The sequence below is a fragment of the Chanodichthys erythropterus genome, chromosome 9 (genome assembly GCF_024489055.1).
Source record: "Chanodichthys erythropterus isolate Z2021 chromosome 9, ASM2448905v1, whole genome shotgun sequence".
Classification (NCBI taxonomy): Eukaryota; Metazoa; Chordata; class Actinopteri; order Cypriniformes; family Xenocyprididae; genus Chanodichthys; species Chanodichthys erythropterus.
The window spans coordinates 2,955,516-2,974,353 of NC_090229.1; the positions used below are offsets into that span (position 1 = coordinate 2,955,516).

The 18,838-nt window shown below is 35.1% G+C and overlaps 1 protein-coding gene across 3 annotated transcripts; it reads right to left on the reverse strand.

Moving 5' to 3' along the window:
- Positions 1–1,399: 1,399 nt before the first annotated feature.
- Positions 1,400–18,730, reverse strand: cdc14b (cell division cycle 14B). Of its 3 annotated transcripts, none has more exons than XM_067394247.1 (16): positions 18,389–18,730; positions 17,018–17,108; positions 14,127–14,202; positions 13,935–14,027; positions 13,747–13,823; positions 13,588–13,654; positions 13,456–13,518; positions 13,046–13,133; positions 12,721–12,951; positions 12,205–12,343; positions 11,151–11,319; positions 10,872–10,975; positions 4,029–4,076; positions 3,199–3,252; positions 2,884–3,091; positions 1,400–1,948 (listed from the first exon to the last, which is right to left on the reverse strand). In XM_067394247.1, the coding sequence occupies exons 1-16, from the start codon at positions 18,489–18,491 to the stop codon at positions 1,946–1,948; spliced, it is 1,614 nt and encodes a 537-aa protein (XP_067250348.1). In that variant the 5' UTR covers positions 18,492–18,730; the 3' UTR covers positions 1,400–1,945. The 3 variants fall into 3 exon arrangements, with proteins under 3 accessions (XP_067250348.1, XP_067250349.1, XP_067250350.1); XM_067394248.1 differs by lacking the exon at positions 18,389–18,730 and adding an exon at positions 17,283–17,594; XM_067394249.1 differs by lacking the exon at positions 2,884–3,091.
- Between the last annotated feature and the right edge of the window lie 108 nt (positions 18,731–18,838).

The window sequence follows — 18,838 nt, forward strand, 5'->3', positions numbered from 1 at the left end:
AGTGATGGCCGATTTCAAAACACTGCTTCAGGAAGCTTCGGAGCGTTATGAATCTTTTGTGTCGAATCATGATTCGGATCACGTGTCAGACCGCCAAACTGCTGAAATCACGTGACTTTGGCGCTCCGAACCGCTGAATCATAACGCGTCGAATCTTCCTGAAGCAGTGTTTTGAAATAGACCATCACTAAATTTTTTTTTTTTTTTTTTTGGCACACCAAAAATATTCTCATGGCTTTATAATATTAATATTGAACCACTGTACTCACATGACCTGATTTAAATATGTTTTTAGAACATTAATGGATCTTGAGAGAGGAAATGTCATTGCTCAGGCCTCACTGGGCCATCGGATTTCATCAAAAATATCTCAATTTGTGTTCTGAAGATTAACGAAGGTTTAACGGGCGTGGAACGACATGAGGGTGAGTAATAAATGACATTATTTTCATTTTTGGGTTAACTAACCCTTTAAGGAAATAAACGATAAAACCGTCAAAGAATGAACCCATGTTTGTGTGTGTGTTATTTTTAATAGAATCGCATTTAAAGTTATTTTCTGGAGATATGCATGCTTAAATTCTCTGTAAAGTGTTTACATTGATTGCCACTATCTGATTTTCGATCAAAATGCTATGCAGTTTTTCTTTTTAAAACTATAGTATCCCTAGTCTTGAATTTCAATGTTTATGTTTGTTCTTGTCTGCGAAGCAATGATCTTTAAACATCATTTTAGTGATTGCAGTCACAACTAGAGCAATTATATTTACTAGTTATTTTCTGGAAATACGAAAGCTTAAATTCTCTGTAAGCTGAAGTGTTTACATTGATTACCACTATCTGATTTAGCATTAAAATACATATTATATATATATTAAATAAACAAGTATCCCTCTTAAATTTCAGTGGTTTACATTTGTTCTTGTCTGCTAAGCAATGATTTTAAACATAATTTTAATGATTGCAGTCACAGTAAAGAGCAGTTATATTTACTATAGAAATTATTGGGTTCAAAAGCAGGAACTTAAAAATCTGATTAAACCCAGATTATGGATATCTAAAATAAACAAGGTTGCGAAGTTTTCACAACAAAACCCAGCCAATTTCTATTCAAAACTAGCCAAATTGCATTTATGGGGGTGTAAAAATCATGTTCTGGGTGGTAAAATCCGTGTTTCTGGCAGGGTTCCCCTGATAACATTCATATCCCAGAGACTAAATATTATGTTATGTGGGGTTGCTTCAACATAAACAACAACAACAACAACAAAAAACAACAACAAAAAAACAACAACCCGCAGCAACATTGTTAAAGTAGCCCGCCGACTTGGCAATACTGAAAGTAAGCACTCAGAAATATATAATAATGTTCATTAATTAACCACAATGCAACTGCAGAAAGGATTTATTGAAAGGGCTAGGACTCAAATCCTTTCCTATTATATATATATACACACATGTGAAATTATCATGATTTAAATTTGGTCATCAAAATAAAAAGGTATGCAGTATTTACAGTAAAAAAAAAAAAAAAAATCAAATTTCAGCTTATATACAGCTTTCAGTCATGATTAGCACAGTATGATTCATTTACAGTCCGTAGAGCACTGTAAGTACGAGATACAGTATTAAAAAAAAAACAATATTACAGGTTTAGCAATGCATAATGGCAGCTTCTGACATGATATTTACAATGGCATAAAAAGTTTATCTTCACAGATGCTTAAAGCTCTCTCTGATTAAAAAAAAACCTCACTTTCTCTTTATAAAATAAAAATGATTTTTCAGTTTCCTTGTTGAATACTGTTGATAGATCATCACTTAGACAAACCCATAAAGAAGTAAAACTAGAGTAATAATATCAGTGCAGTCTCTGTGACGTCGGTCTTCCTGGATCCGCGGCCGTTTTCAGCGGAGGAGAGGAGCTCGAGCTTTGGAGATGGAGTTACTGTGAAAACAAGAGATACTTTAAACACCAAACCAAAATGTGCAGAATCGAGCACATGCAGCATGCTCTAAATGCTGAGCTACGCTCTTATTAAAAAGCAGAAGGAAGCTAAAGAAGAAGAAACGAAGGAAATCTGATACCATGGTCTCTGAAAGCGCACCGATGGCATTGCGTGAAGAACTTTCCTTCTTCTGGACAGAGATCGTCTATTACAGGTAAGGTTGCAAAAGCAGTGAAAAGATAAAAACCCGTTAAAGCTAACAAGAAAGACGAATGTTTAATGTTTCAGAGGCCCGTTTACAGCTGGCATTAACACGTCTCAGGTGATCCGATCGCAAGCGAACAAACATATGAACTGATTTCAACATTGATAATAATCATAAATGTTTCTTGAGTATCAAATCATCATATTAGAATGATTTCTGAAGGATCATGTGACACTGAAGACTGGAGTAATGATGCTGAAAATTCAGCTTTGATCACTGGATATAAATTACACTTTACTATATATTCACATAGAAAACATTCATTTTAAATTGAAATAATATTTCACAATTTTTACTGTATTTTTGATCAAATAAATGCAGCATAAAAACTTACAAACTTCTAAAAACTGAGCTGAAACTACAGTATAAAACTTTGCATTTGTATTTGCAGCTTTAAAAGCCCAAATATATCACAGATAAATCTGATTTGAGACGCGCAACACAACCAGGTGTAAACGGGGTCAGATTGATGCTCACTGCCAAGCCACTGATTTTGGAAAAGTCATTTAAACTGAATCACGATACAGTCATCCATGACCAGCAGAGGACAGCGTGCAAGCAAAGACGAGATACGCCCGCTAATCCCGTCAAAGTCATGCAGGAAGGCTGGAGACGGGATCGTAAGGAAGAGCGTTTACGAGCCTGTTACACGGGCCGCTATAGACTTACTGAGCTGAGGGAACTCAGACTGCGGTGCATGGAAATGGCAGAGTAAGTCCTCTGGGCCGCGTGTGGCTTTAAGTGCTTTAAGTTCGACTGCTTGATGAAATTATTGTTGGCCATAGAGGCAGCACTAACGTCAGAGAACACACCATCCGTTTCACAGGCCATTACGTGCAAGCTGCCTAAAGATTTAGCGAGCCTTGAATGTAAAGGGCTGTGAAAGGAAAACGTCAATGTCACACCAGAGCTTGCTCAAGTTGCTTTAGTGATTTTCATGTAAAAAAAAAAAAAAATGGCTAAAAACCTCAGTGAAATACCCACCTGCTGGCTCTGTTGGGTCCAAGTGACGCCCGAGTTCTTTTCCTTTTATCTGAGCTACATGAAAGATAGTTTACAGATTATTTGACAGATGTGCACGGTAAATTTTAAAATAAATTTTTTTTTTTGTCAATAATCGAACACCAATGCTATAATTAATTAAATAATAAAAAAAAAAAATAAAAAAAAAAAAAATCAAATAACATGTTCTAAATAATTAATTAAATTATATATATATATTTTGTCGTCAGTAATCTAATATAATGGCTAGGGATATACGATATATCGGCCGATATATGATAATTTTTAATGTTATCGTTATTGGTCCGATAAGAAAATTTGGCTGATATATTAAAGCTGATAAATAATGGATTATTTCCTTCAGATGCGCACTGTCCACCATGATGGTAATGAATTGTTTGAAATATGATTAAAAATCACTTCAAAAAGGAAAATACAGTAAATACAGACATGTGCAGTGCAAGTCTGTCATATAAACTACATTATATTATAATTGTGTGTTTGGGACATGGCTTTTAATGGTGACACTTTTGTTTTTGTAATCAGGCTCTCAAAAATTATATAAAAATTTGGATTTTGATTTATCGGCCAATATATCGGTTATCGGCTTTTAAATATAAAGAATTATCGGTATCGGCCAAAGTTTTTATATCAGTGCATTCCTAACCAATGCTCTAAATAATTAATTAAATATTAAAAAAGATTTAGATTTAATGTCGCCCCACTTTAAACAGAGTACTATTTACTGTATTTAAATTATTTTAACAATTAACCGAGTACACAATCTTATTCAAATAAATAAGAACAGTTACCTTAAAGACTTTGATGTTGATTTGGTGTGAATTGTATTTTCTTCCAACCTGCAAGTAAAGAAAAAGAAAATTTCAGTGTGACAAATCTGTGAAAGCAGTAAAACAGGAGGAAGATCTGATGCATTAGTGGCGTCGTGATGCAGACAGAGCGTCGCCAAATCATACAACGTGCATCTGTATAGTCATTCATTCAAGTATTGAGAGCAAAAAACATCATTTCTGTGGATTTGGCCATTCATGTGTTCCACCAAACATTGTTTCAAAGCAGCTTTATGGAAAATCATTGTTTAGCTCATTTGGGGCTTTAAAAGGAAGGACTTTAGATAAAGATGGAACGACACAAAACATTTACATACGTCAAAAACAATCCAGTTACATAATGTGTGATGTGTTATGTTTCAGAATTAATTATTAAAGTGTGCACTGTGCAGTGAAAGGGCAGATAAAGATAATTAATGGACTCCTGAAGCATATTGACTCAGAACAGAACGGATCACATCAGCAGCTCAACATGCACAATTAATGTTGGAAAAAAGTTAGTGGAAAAAAATATAAAGATCAGTGCATTACATTTATGACATATTCAAGTGTTTAAGCAAAATTCAGCCACCAAAGACTGTTTTAATATCATGTTTACCCTGGTAAAACCCAACACACCAAACTGAAGCATGAGATGAATCTAATTTTAAAAGAGCACAATAATATTCCTCCAGTAAAGTTTTAAAAGTACAGCCACAAAAGTCAATCATCACACATCTTAAAAGACTGAAGTGGTAGTCACTCATTAACCTGGTTATATATATGTAAATGTACATCTAAACACCTGTGGTGACCATGTGAAGCGTGTAAGCCCAGTACGTTCGAGGGTTATTATAGTTACAAATAGATATTTTCCTTACTTGAAATAAGATTTTTTGCAGTTAACGTTTACTTCAGCTAGTTGCAAAGGCAACATCTCTTTTTCATTTAGTTTAACTTGATTTACTAAATAACTAAAAACGGCAACAAAAAAAAAAATCTAATAAGCAAAACAAAAATTAAAGTCATAATTAAGAAATGACAAGTCGAAATTATGACATCATAAACTTGTCATTTTTTATGTCAATTTCGATTTTATGCTAAAATTGACATCGAAATTATGACTTGGTTGAAAAATTACTTAAAAAAAAATAAATAAAATAAAATTACATACCAAGCCAAAATTATGGCTTGGGTCGAAATGAGTAAATCAATTTCGACTTAGTGTATGCCATAATTTTGTCTTTTTATCTCATAATTATGACTTGTCATGATTTCAACATGGTATAAGTCATAATTATGAGAAAAAACAAACAAAAAACAATTATGAGATAAAAAGACATCAAAATTATGACATACACCAAGTCGAAATTGAGATACTCATAATTCGACCCAAGCCATAATTTTGGCTTAGTGTTTCAATTTTTTTAAATTTATTTTTTAATTAAGTCAATTTTGACTTCAAATCATTATTTCGACTTAGTATGTTAATTTTGACTTAAGTCAATTTTAGCATAAAAAAGTCGAAATTGACAAGTCGAAATGATGGCATTCGAAGTCAATTTTGGCTTAGTGAGTAAATTTCAACTTATGCCATAATTTAAATTTATTATTATTTCATAATTTCAACTTAAGCCTTCATTTTGACTTTTATCTCATAATTATGACTTATAGTTGAAATTATGACTAAAGAAATAAAGTCAATTATGAGATAAAAAGACATAAAAATTATGACATGCTTTGAGATAATCATAATTTCAACCCAAGTCATAATTTTGGCTTAGTATGTAATTTAATTTAATTTTTTTTTTAGTAAATTTTTGACCTTAAGTAATAATTTCGATTTAGTATGTCAATTTTAGTATAAAATCAAAATTTACATACTAAATCTAAATTATGACATGTCAAAATTGACAAGTTTATGACGTAATAATTTCGACTTGTCATTTCATAATTATGACTTTAACTTTTGTTTAATAGTCATAATTTCAGCTTAGTATGTCAATTTCGATTCGAGTCAATTTTAGCATAAAAAGTCGAAATTGACAAGTCGAAATGATGGCATTCTAAGTCAATTTTGGCTTAGTGTGTCAATTTCAACTTATGCCATAATTTAGATTTATTATTATTTCATAATTTCAACTTAAGCCTTCATTTTGACTTTTATCTCATAATTATGACTTGTAGTTGAAATTATGACTAAAGAAATAAAAAGTCAATTATGAGATAAAAAGACATCAAAATTATGACATGCTTTGAGATAATCATAATTTCGACCCAAGTCATAATTTTGGCTTAGTATGTAATTTAATTTAATTTTTTTTTTAGTAAATTTTTGACCTTAAGTAATAATTTCGATTTAGTATGTCAATTTTAGTATAAAATCAAAATTTACATACTAAATCTAAATTATGACATGTCAAAATTGACAAGTTTATGACGTAATAATTTCGACTTGTCATTTCATAATTATGACTTTAACTTTTGTTTAATAGTCATAATTTCAGCTTAGTATGTCAATTTCGATTCGAGTCAATTTTAGCATAAAAAGTCGAAATTGACAAGTCGAAATGATGGCATTCTAAGTCAATTTTGGCTTAGTGTGTCAATTTCAACTTATGCCATAATTTAGATTTATTATTATTTCATAATTTCAACTTAAGCCTTCATTTTGACTTTTATCTCATAATTATGACTTGTAGTTGAAATTATGACTAAAGAAATAAAAAGTCAATTATGAGATAAAAAGACATCAAAATTATGACATGCTTTGAGATAATCATAATTTCGACCCAAGTCATAATTTTGGCTTAGTATGTAATTTTATGTTTTTTTTAAAGTAAATTTTTAACTTTATGTCATAATTTCGATTTAGTATGTCAATTTTAGTATAAAATCAAAATTTACATACTAAATCTAAATTATGACACTTCAAAATTGACAAGTTTATGACGTAATAATTTCGACTTGTCATTTCATAATTATGACTTTAACTTTTGTTTAATAGTCATAATTTCAGCTTAGTATGTCAATTTCGATTTGAGCCAATTTTAGCATAAAAAGTTGAAATTATGACAATCTAGGTCCGTTTTGACTTAGTATGTCAATTTTTTTAATAAAGTCAATTTAAACTTTTTAAAGTCATCATTTCGACTTAGTGTGTCAATTTGGAATTTTAAAGTCAATTTTAGCTTAGAATGTCATAATTTCGGCTTAGTATGTAAATTTCGACTTTGTTTCTCACAATTATGACTTCTCAGAGCATTTTCCCCCTTGTATGGTGGAAAGGGACTTCTCTTACTTGCATTGCAAGGTCTTTACTGGAACTCTGATTTTATTTTATTAAAAAACTATCAGTGAATTATTCTTGATGATAATCAACATTAAGCTACAAATGCAAAGAATAGAGCTCATCTGCGTAAAATCAACCCAAAACGCTCACAAACGAATAAAACGCTGCTGTATCTCAGACTGACGCCACAGTTGTCAGGAAGCCTGTGATATCTGTAAAGGATGATCCGTCGAGACACTTACAGCGTTCCAGTCCAGAGAAGGGCTAAGAGAGTGACGGGAGAAATCATTTACAATCCCACCCCGTCTATACAGAAATGGATGGAAGGGAAGCCAAACAACATCCAGCAGAAGACAACGCTACAGAGTGCAGACAGCAGCATAGCTAGCGGCCATCTAGACACAGGGGCGAAATTCAGAACAACAAAAACAAGGAAGGAACAGAAGACAGACGTCTTTTCCCATCACTGCACACTGGATGGATCTGTAGTGCGTGCAAAACCGCATTCACACTGATTTAATGTGCCCCTATTATGTTATTAAAGGCTCCTAATATTGTTTTGACGTGTCCTACAACAGGTTCACATTCATCCAAGGTCAAAAACACTTTAATTTTCTCATTATATCCACTGTAGAATCAGCTCTTTTCTCACAGTGTCTGAAACGGTTCGTTCAAAGATTCGGTCTCTCTAAACCCCGCCTTTCTGAGAGCTGCTCTGCTTTGATTGGTCAGAAACCAAATGCTCATTATCATATCTGAATCTCAGAGACTTGCATAACGCAAATTAGTTAAAAATCTACATAGGTTTAGCAGGAAGAATCAAATCTTTCTTTTGGGAGACAAAAACTATCTGTACTTTGATTTTTGAAAATGTCCATTCACAAACAGCTCTATTATGACAGGAAATATCCCACAAAAACATAATAGGGGCACATAAGGAACTTTATCAGTTTTTTTTAATCATCGTTCTGTGCTTTATCAATGGAGTAAATGCTCTTTATAGACACTTTAATATTACAAAACTTAAGCGGAAATGGGTTTCCAATTGTAAATCGAACTCAATCAGTGTCAGTATCTGTCTGAGATCAGATCCAGGTTACAGTGCAAATGAAAAAGACGATCAAAGCAAACTGGCCACAGTGTGTTACAACAAGACAAACAGTTCACACACTTCATGCATGACAAATCAAGCACATACATCATCAAACAACATCATGCAAAGCCAAGACTCGGTGAAATGCTTCGGTTAGAACACCTAAAATGCTCGTTTGTTACATAAAAAGTACGGAAAATGTGGGTTTGTGAAGCTGGAAGCTGGAATAATCTCGTCCGGTAAAGCTGGATTTGAGACTTTCCAAAAAGAGCCTGCTGGAAAACGGTGGCTTTTGGTTTTGCGATGGAGATGAAATGAAGACCTGCGGCAGCCGCGCGTTCATTATGCTGGGCGATGATGTCACAGGCTGACTTACCTGAGCGTCATTCTGCTACCATTTCAACGGCACACAACAGTCGGGCCACAGCGAGCCCAGAGCGCTGCAGCACTTTACTAGCACTCGCCTGCTGTGTGATAAAAGGCTTTTGGAGTGTCTCTCGTCTCGCCAGCATGATCATTAACAGGAAGAATGATGTTTTTAACTCTAAAGCATGCAGTTAGTCTATGTATGTCATGCACACACACACTTAATCACCCATCATCAACAGAAAACCACTACTTATGCAGAGTGTCCGCTGGGGGAATCGACTCGATGAGTGTCTAACGCGCTACACTACGGTACACGTCCACTGGTGTGCGGTGTTCATTTCTTAATTGAACTTAACATTGTGACGTCCATTTCAGTTTGCGCTGGTGGATTCTTATTATATCATACTATATGAGTATTAAAGCCTGACGTACCAAATATGTTACAAAAAACACATGCAAATGTTTAATTAGAATTTTTTTTTTTTTTAATTGGTTTGAGTGAATGATTCAACGACTCACTCAAATACTTCACTTGTTTCATTACTGGATGAATCAGTGTTTTTGAACGAATCTCTTGAATGATTCAATGACAAAAACATTTTATCACGTGTCGCCACCTACTGGTGTACCGATGTAACTGATACAATCGTTATTTGAAGCATCAAGTTACTTTCAAAAGGTGATTTGCTGATCACTACTGTAGATATCAGTGTTTGGGCCAATGACGTGACGGGTTTTTTGACATCCAAAGTATGTACAACTAGATCTCTTTTATTGAATCCAAAAGGTTTTAATTATATTTTTCTACATATAAAAGGGATTTTAAAGATTTTGAAGTGTCAAAAGGTCATTTGGTTTAACGCCCAGCCATTTAATTTGTGATTAAAATATCTTAAAATGTAATAAATGTATATATTTTTTATTCTGGCATGATTTTATAACATCATATATCAACATAGTGCAAAATATTATTCAAATTATGTGTAGAAGTTGTTGTTTTGTTATGAGAAAGAATGTCCGGAAAAATGAATTTCATTGATGTCATTCGGAGTAACCTATATAAAGGGACCATTTTGGATGAAGTCATGTGGTCAATATCATGTGACAGGATGTGACATCATTCAGACACCTGAAAAGGACCACATGGTCATGAAGCAAAGTAACTATCTCTTAACTATGTGATAAATTCATGTTTTCTCTTGATCATACGCATGTCATGGAAAATTATGGAATATTTTAAAAACTTGTACTAAATATGAAATGTTTGATTGTCCTTTTGATAGCTAGCTAGATATAATCCTGTTAGCATTTTTTGAAAATATCGTCGTCATTTGGTAAAACCGAAATTTTGGTTAAACCGAATGATTTTTTTGGTGACAAATTTTGTCCATCTTCTTAAAAAAAAAAAGAAAAGACAAAAGCAGTGTTAATTGATTATAAAAACCACATAATCTCATTGATAACACTTAATAAAGGTTTAAAATGAATTATATCTCCATTATGTTTTAAAAACCTTATTCGTCAATGACCCATTTATATCCGAACTATATTTATCCCAGTACTTTCGTGATTATTTTGAATTATTTTAACACAGAATTAATGATATTGTGTGGCTAAAAAGGCTGTTTGTGAAGCGGTTTCATATCTAAACATGACAACTGCTCTCTGGCTCAACTGCAGATCTCAATGTTCAATAGACACAGGCAGATCTTTGTAATTTAGGAATAAGATCACCATCTTAACAATTTAAATATTTATATAAACTTTACAGGGTTATATTGTCACCTTTAATTCAGATTTCAAATGCCATTTGCTTGCATTCATTGTAGCAACCAAAAGTCACAAGACCCTAATAAATTACTGTAATTTTTGAATTTGAAATAAAGTTTGCATTTGTGAAATCATAAACATGATGACTTTATTAAATCATGCACTGAAAGCAATCAAAGACTGCACTGAAGATGACCGTATCGAGCAGATTTCTTCTGCGCCAGTGGACACGTACCGTCAGGCCTCGATGGCTACATGTATATGGATGGACGGGAGAGCGATGTAATGGAGAAGAACTTACGATATTGAACCCGTGGACGCTCTGGACTGCCTCTTACTCTTCAGAGCTCGTAGTTTGTCGCCTTGCGTGAGGCCGCCACACTCCTCTTCCTCTTCCTCAGTGTGCTAAAGAATGGAAAACAACCTGGTTAACAATCCCTCGAGCGACGACACTAAATGAGTCATGTTAATCAGATGATCTTTTCCTGTGTAATTGTGCAATTATTGGCCATAAAAAGCAGCAAAGTGGACTAAACTTATGCATAAACTGAACCGTTAGTGCTGGTTAGGAGTTACTCACCGTTTCAGTGGCTGTTTTTCTCTGTGATATGTTCTTGTTTGTACCATTGATGGAAATATCTTCTACTCCGGACAGGATTCCAGCCACTGCCATTTTACTTGAGCCATTTTCCTGCTCACTTATTTTTTGGCGGTACAGATCACCCTCTGCCCACAGATTCATCTGTTTGCTGTTAGATGGAGGAAAGTATCAATCAGTATTAGACCCACTGAAAGAGACAGATTGGTACATACCCTACCGGTCAAAAGTTTGGAATAGTTCAGATTTTTAATGTGTTTGAAAAAAAGTTTCCTGCTCACAAATGCTGCATTTATTTGATCAAAAATACAGGGAAAACAGTGAAATATTTTTACAATGCATAATAACTATTTTCTATGTGAATATATAGTAAACTCTAATTTATTCCTATGATCAAAGCTGAATTTTCAGTAGTCTTCAGTGTCACATGATCCTTCAGAAATCATTCTAATATGCATATTTGCTGCTCAAGAAACATTTATGATTATTATCAATATTGAAAACAATTCATATTTTTGTGGAAACTGTGATATATTTTATTTTTCAGGATTATTTGATGAATAGACAGCATTTATTTGAAATAGAATCTTTTGTAACATTATAAATGTCACTTTTGATCAATTTAATGCATCCTTGCTGATTCAAAATATATTATTTTTAATATTTTTTAATAGTTTTACTTACCCCAAACTTTTGAATGGTAGTACATTACAGTTTCCACACAAATATAAACTGTTTTCAATATTGATAATGTTTCTTGAGCAGCAAATCATCATATTAGAATGATTTCTGAAGACTGGAGTAATGATGCTGAAAATTCAGCTTTGATCACAGGATATAAATTACACATTATTTTTTTCAAATATAAAAATCAGCTATTTTAAATTGTAATAATATTTCACAATTTTGCTGTTTTTTCTGTATTTTTAATTAAGTAAATGCAGCCTTGGTGAGCAATAATCTTAATTACTCCAAACTTTTGACCAGTATGTAGATACATTGCAGTGGATTAAAGTGTTTGCAGATGATCACCCACTCTTCAACAAAGTTCTGTTGAGGTCCGATGACTGAACCGGGTCTGCAGATCCTGATCCATGCGATGGCTTCAGCTGCAGTCAGTCTGAAGTGTTTCATCATGTAACAGCCAATCAGAGTCCCTGTTCGGCCCAGACCAGCTGAAACACACAGTAATGCCTGTTAACGTCTACTTCATGACATAGAAAACTGAACCTGCTGCTGCCCTGAAAGAGACAGCAGATTCACTGATACAACAAAAATAAAGCAGCTTTTATAAGAGGAAAACATGCAGAACAGTTTTAGATAAATGGATAATTTTCTGAATGATGCATTGATAGGATGCTGATAACAACCAGACATGCAAAGTTAACATGCAAATCAATAAACATCAACAACACAGGAAAGATCCTGTGCAGGCCTGAGTAACGTAGGCACATATGACGTCTTTCTGCACTACAATTGACACTGATATAGAAAATAACTGGAACTTGGAAAGATGGCATCAGAAGCTTAAAATGAGCATTTAGTGCCGAACCTTTACAGTGGACCGCGATGGCTCCGTCAGCATTCTCGCAGATGTTCAGGAACTTGGTGACGATGGCGTCGTTGGGCGTACTACCATCTACAAAGAACAAGTCGTGGTGCTTGAAGCCCATGTCTGTGAAACGCTTGGCGTCGTACATTTTCTTGTTGAGCCGGATGATGGTGGTGATGTTGTGCTTCCTGAAGTAGGGGAAATAGGCTTCAGGGGCATGAAGAGGGTATCCTGATGGGAAAAAAAAAGAACTAAATATGTACAGCATGACCAGATTTACACTAATTACTCAAACAGACTAAGGTCAAAGCAAATCCATACGCACCGTTCTCAATTTTGCTCTTCGGATGAGGACCGCTGAAAGCCAAAAACTTCCCTGGAATGATCCAGTTAAAATCTCCATTTTCTGCCCGCTGGGAAAAACACATCATGAAATCAAAATGAACAATTCTTTAATCAAAATAACTTCCCTTCCCTCTTGCAGCATCTCTTCTCTGATGACGAGGGCGGGGCAACCTGTCACTCACATGAGATCCACCAATAGCAAACCACAACCATCCCATCAATCCCCCACTGACAAAATCAAGCTACATTTGTTCTTGTTTGCAAAGCAGATTCACTTGGATATACGCCATAATAGAGAAGAAAAGGCAAGCGCAAACTTCCCTTTAAAGACGCATCAAGTCTGAAGTGTGAGATTAAACTCTTTACCCTTTTAGATCAGCGGAAACTCACCTCATAATGCTCATATTCCTCCACATTAAACTGTGAGAAATCCAGCCAGCCGAACTGCAGAGCCTGAAACACAAAACATGCGATCAGCAGGAATAGTGGACGTGTCTGATGAATCTTCAGGATCTGGATTACCTTGTGAACGCCCCGTAGACAGTCAAGAATATTCAGATTGTACATGCAAGTTCCAAAAGACGCATCTCTGTTGAATATAACGGAAAAATTACGTTAGGTCCACATGCAAGTTGTTGTGCCAGGAAAAATATGCATTTCTTGAATAATAAAAGGTGATACCTGAAAGGAAGATATGATGCATTTTGAGAGACAAGAAGGCTGTACGCTTCTTCTGGTGTTTTCTGTAGATGCATTACCTATAGAAGAGGACAAACAATCCAACATCCAAATATCTGGAAGAACTTTTAAGCATTTCATCAAGTTTCACTTCCCTTAAAGGCAAAATAAACAGTTGGACTTAAACTTACAGCATAAGAGCCGATCAAATACGCAGCATTGGCTTGTTTCTTTCTGTCTCCACAGGTATAAAACACAATTTTCTTCTTTGCATGAACACAAGACTGTTGGATTAGAAAAGCACAAGTTTAAAAACTCATTGCATGCTTGCACTGTATTATGTAGAACAGTGTAATGTTCTACTTTGAATGAAGCGTCATTACCTTCAGCTTCTTGTTGAGTTTGCAACAGAAGCGATAAAACATGGCCAGATTGAGCGGGCCAAAGTCCGCGTAGAAGCTGTTCAAATATAAAAATCAAAGGGGTCAATGATAAAGGTGCACTGGAAATCATAGACACTTTACAGGATATTCTGGGGAAAAAAAAAAATCTAGGATAGTGCAAGAAAAATTTCTCTTTCCATTGTTGTAGTACACAAACTTAAAAGGATTAGTTCACTTCACATTTAAAATTTCCTGATAATTTACTCTCCTCCATGTCATCCAAAATGTTAAAATCGAAAAACATTCCAGGATTTTTCTCCATATAGTGGACTTCACTGGGGTTCAACGAGCTCTACATGATCCCAGACGAGGAATATGAGTCTTATCTAGAGAAACCATCGCTCATTTTCTAAACAAAAATAAATGTTTATATACTTTTTAACCACAAATGCTCGTCTTGCACTGCTCTGCGATGCGCCACGCATGACGTAACCATGTTGGAAAGGTCATGTGCGATGTAGGCGGAAGTACTGACATCATCCGACATTCAAAATCGTCCGACATCGTTGTTTGACTTATGGGGCGTTCACATCTAGGCATGTGACGGTATCAAATTTTCATGTTGCGATTAATTGATGAAGCTTTTATCACGGTATTAAAATGATTTGCAAAACCATTTTTGTTAAAGTTTAACAGGTTTAAGAACTCTTTTTGTAATAAAACAAAAACAACTCTGACTGAAATTTTCAAACAGATTAAAATGCAAAAGAATTAGGCTATAAAGAACAACAGATAACACTTTACTCTATTTAATGCATTAACTAAGATTGAGCAATAGCTACATTTGTTACAGAAAGTGTTATTTTTTGTTTAGAAACACAACTGATCATTGTTAGTTTTATCTCAGGTCCATTAAATAAGTTATTTTGATTTTAGCAATGTTATTAAATAGTAACTAAGAAATTAACATTAATTAATAATAATTAGTACTTTATAAGTATTTTTATTGTCAGTTTAGTGATAATGAATTAACATGTTAACTAATGAAGCTGTATGTTTTCAAAGTTTTACTGAACAATAACAAATAATCAGAACATTTCTAATCATTAGGGCATGTTGTAGTCCAGATTAAAATATAAAAATGTTTAGGTTTAAAAATAAATAATACTGATAAGCCACGCAATATCGCGTTCATTATCGAAGGCGATTCATCTGCGTGGCTTATCAGTGATCTACGGCTCTGTCTATTAAATGGCGCTCCATTTGAAAGCAGGTGATGGCGATTTAGCGGTAATCAGGAAACCGGCTTTACTGACGAAATGCGTGTGACAATCGCACCCGATATATCACCCAGCCCTAGTCTCAATATGTGTATATAATCTCAAATTGAGTAGCGTTTTAAACTTACCAGATTGTCCGACCTCCTCACTCACTGTCCTCCAAGCAAGATCCTTTTTATTCCTGCTTCTATAAAAGTACGAAGATGTTTCGTACATCGACGATAATTTTTGTCCTCCATTGTTGTTTCGGATTTCTGCCTTTCACTAGCTACATCGTAATCACGTCATACTAGAGCAAGCTCCTGATTGGTTAACGCAGCGCAAATTTTTGGCAAAGTTCAGATTTTTCAACTTGCGTGATTCGCGCCGTCTCATTTGCGCAAATTGCGCCACAGGATGTCTATCGCGTCTTTGCATTGACTTAACATGTAAATCACTTATGATTAACGCTTCATTCGTGTCTGGTGTGAACGCACCGTAAGTCTTTGCAGGTTCACTTTGTAAACACTGGATCGGTACTTCCGCTTGCGTCACGTGTGACCTTTCCAACGTTAATGCATTTGAATTCTGAAGTGAACTAATCCTTTAAATGCTTAATTTGATGATCAAAGTTTTAAAACATGAGAGATGAATTAAAGGGTTGGTTCACCCAAAAATTCTGTCATTTATTACTCGCCCTCATGTTGTTCCACACCCGTAAGACCTTCGTTCATCTTCAGAACACAAATTAAGATATTTTTGATGAAATCCGATGGCTCAGTGAGGCCTGAGCAATGACATTTCCTCTCTCAAGATCCATTAATGTATTAAAAACATGTTTAAATCAGTTCATGTGAGTACAGTGGTTCAATATTAATATTATAAAGCCACGAGAATATTTTTGGTGCCCCAAAAAAACAAAATAACGACTTATTTAGTGATGGCCGATTTCAAAACACTGCTTCAGGAAGCTTCGGAGCGTTATGAATCAGTGTGTCGAATCAGCGATTTGGAGCGCCAAAATCACGTGATTTCAGCATTTTGACGGTTTGACACGTGATCCGCATCATGATTCGACACAAAAGATTCATAACGCTCCGAATCTTCCTGAAGCAGTGTTTTGAAATCGGCCATCACTATATAAGTCGTTATTTTGTTTTTTTTGGCGCTCCAAAAATATTCTCATGGCTTTATAATATTAATATTGAACCACTGTACTCACATGAACTGATTTAAATATGTTTTTAGTACATTAATGGATCTTGAGAGAGGAAATGTCATTGCTCAGGCCTCACTGAGCCATCGGATTTCATCAAAAATATCTTAATTTGTGTTCTGAAGATGAACGAAGGTCTTACGGGTGTGGAACGACATGAGGGTGAGTAATTAATGACAGAATTTTCATTTTTGGGTGAACTATGCCTTTAATAAACCTTCCACAAATCTCAGAAAGACGTTAAGTTTGTACAATTATACTAAAAGGCTTTTACATGCTAGAAAAAAAGTCTAAAAGATTGTGTGCAATGATTTTGATCATATAAGAGGCATTTCGCATATCAAAAATAATACCTTAGGCTTTATGGCATTATAATGTCTCTAATAATAATCATTATGACTGTTTTAACTTCTTACTTCTCATAGGAGAGCTCATCATCTATACAGAAACAGTGTCTGTCAGGACTGCTCTTCACCTTCTGATGAAGAAGAGCAAAATACAGCTGATCTGAAAAACACAAAAAATATATAACAGTTTGATTCCCACGCGCTCCATCAATGTAAACACACGTGACTGAATCTATTGGTCCAACAGATTTGAATCCGCGTCCCGGAAGTGAGTCTCAGACAAACCCACTAAATTCACACAGAATTGGACAAAACACAGAAACACGAGCCTCACCTTCAATGAACTCGATGCAGTTTGACAGATCACAGGATTCTATAGTGAGGTTGTTCCGGTACATTATTTAAATCTCGGTTTAGTTCTCCAACCAACGGACATTTACACATTCAACCAAATTTCCGTCGACACTTTATGAAGAAATCGAATAAATTACGCGACAGTAAAGTAATGTTTACTTGTTCTATGCAATAAAAACAAAGAAAATAAAACAAATATCCGTTTTAAAACTATAAATGAATTAACGTTACACACAGCACGAGCGATCTTTCTCTCTCTCTCCTCAAGTCCGAATAAAGTTCAATGCGGTTTAAAAGTTAAATCCTTTTCCCGTCACCTGATTGGCTCACAATCGCAAGCTCACACGTCAATCACATTAGGCCCCTCCTTCCACCATTTAAACGGAACAACAGAGAGTATTCGAAGCGCCGATTTGCTAAAATAATCTCATTTTATGATTGTTTTAAGACATATTTTCATGACTGTAATGTAAAACTGTAAGTATTTATGCACAGTCTATAAGTTGTGCAGATTTTACTGCACCTGATTGGTTCACGGACGCGTCAATCACATTAGGCCCCTCCTTCAGGAATTTAAACGGAGAGTTTTCGAAGCGCCGATTTGCTAAAATAATCTCATTTTTAGGATTGTTTTAAAACACATTTTTATGACTGTAATGTAAAAATGCACAGTCTGTAATTTATGCAGATTTTACTGCACCTGATTCGTTCACGGTCGCGTCAATCACATTAGGCCCCTCCCTCTCCAGAATTTAAACTAAACAGCAGGGAGTATTCGACTCTAATTGGCACGCTGCCCAAGCCGTTGCTAGGAGAGAAGCGCCGATTGGCCAATGGGATCTCATATTTTTTCGCTTTGATCCACTATTTATTACACTCATTTCAGTGATTTACAGACCAAAGAAGCCCGTTTACAAGCAGACACTAGTACTTAATAGTGATGTTATAATCACCCTCATATACTAATCTCTATATAAACAACAGTTCAAGTCTGTGACGTGATCTCATGTTTCAGCGAAACGCGCGAAATGAACCTGACAGGATTTGTATCACATGACCCAAGCTCATTCTTGCAGGTGTGTTTACCTGTGATATGAACGTAAATATCGCTCTTGGACTCCGTCTGGTCGCTCAGAGAAGCGCAGACTCTTTTCCTCGACTCGCTCCGTCGCTCGCTCTTGCGCTTCATACTTCTCTAAGCATGAAAAGATGGCGTTTCAAACGGGAATGTGTGATGAAAGGGTTTTATTTCGCATAGTCCAGCTTGTAGCGGCTCCATGCGCCGCAGACCAAAGTATATTTGAGCCAGTTGTCCTGCGAGTGACGTATGGAAGGCAAGTTTCTAAAAGCCTTCCGAGTGACGTCACTGCGCCACCATCCATCCTGCTGCCCAACATCCGGGCACTGACAGAACTTTAACCCATCACTGCAACCCTGCGAAGACATAAGTTCGGTTTTAGGATTGCACATTTTCCTCTAATTCACATAACTGTAATGTATAAAATTAGTTTTAGACTCTAAAGAAATAAAATATGT

What these genes read in the sequence shown, in the direction of transcription:
- cdc14b (XM_067394247.1), bottom strand. Translation starts at nt 18,491, where the DNA reads ATGAAGCGCAAGAGCGAGCGACGGAGCGAGTCGAGGAAAAGAGTCTGC. An exon ending in GAAGAGCAAAATTGAGAACG is followed by an intron (nt 12,952 to 13,045) that starts GTGCGTATGGAT and finishes TTTTCCCATCAG; the next exon opens with GATACCCTCTTCATGCCCCT. An exon ending in GGACCCAACAGAGCCAGCAG is followed by an intron (nt 3,092 to 3,198) that starts GTGGGTATTTCA and finishes TTCCTTTCACAG; the next exon opens with CCCTTTACATTCAAGGCTCG.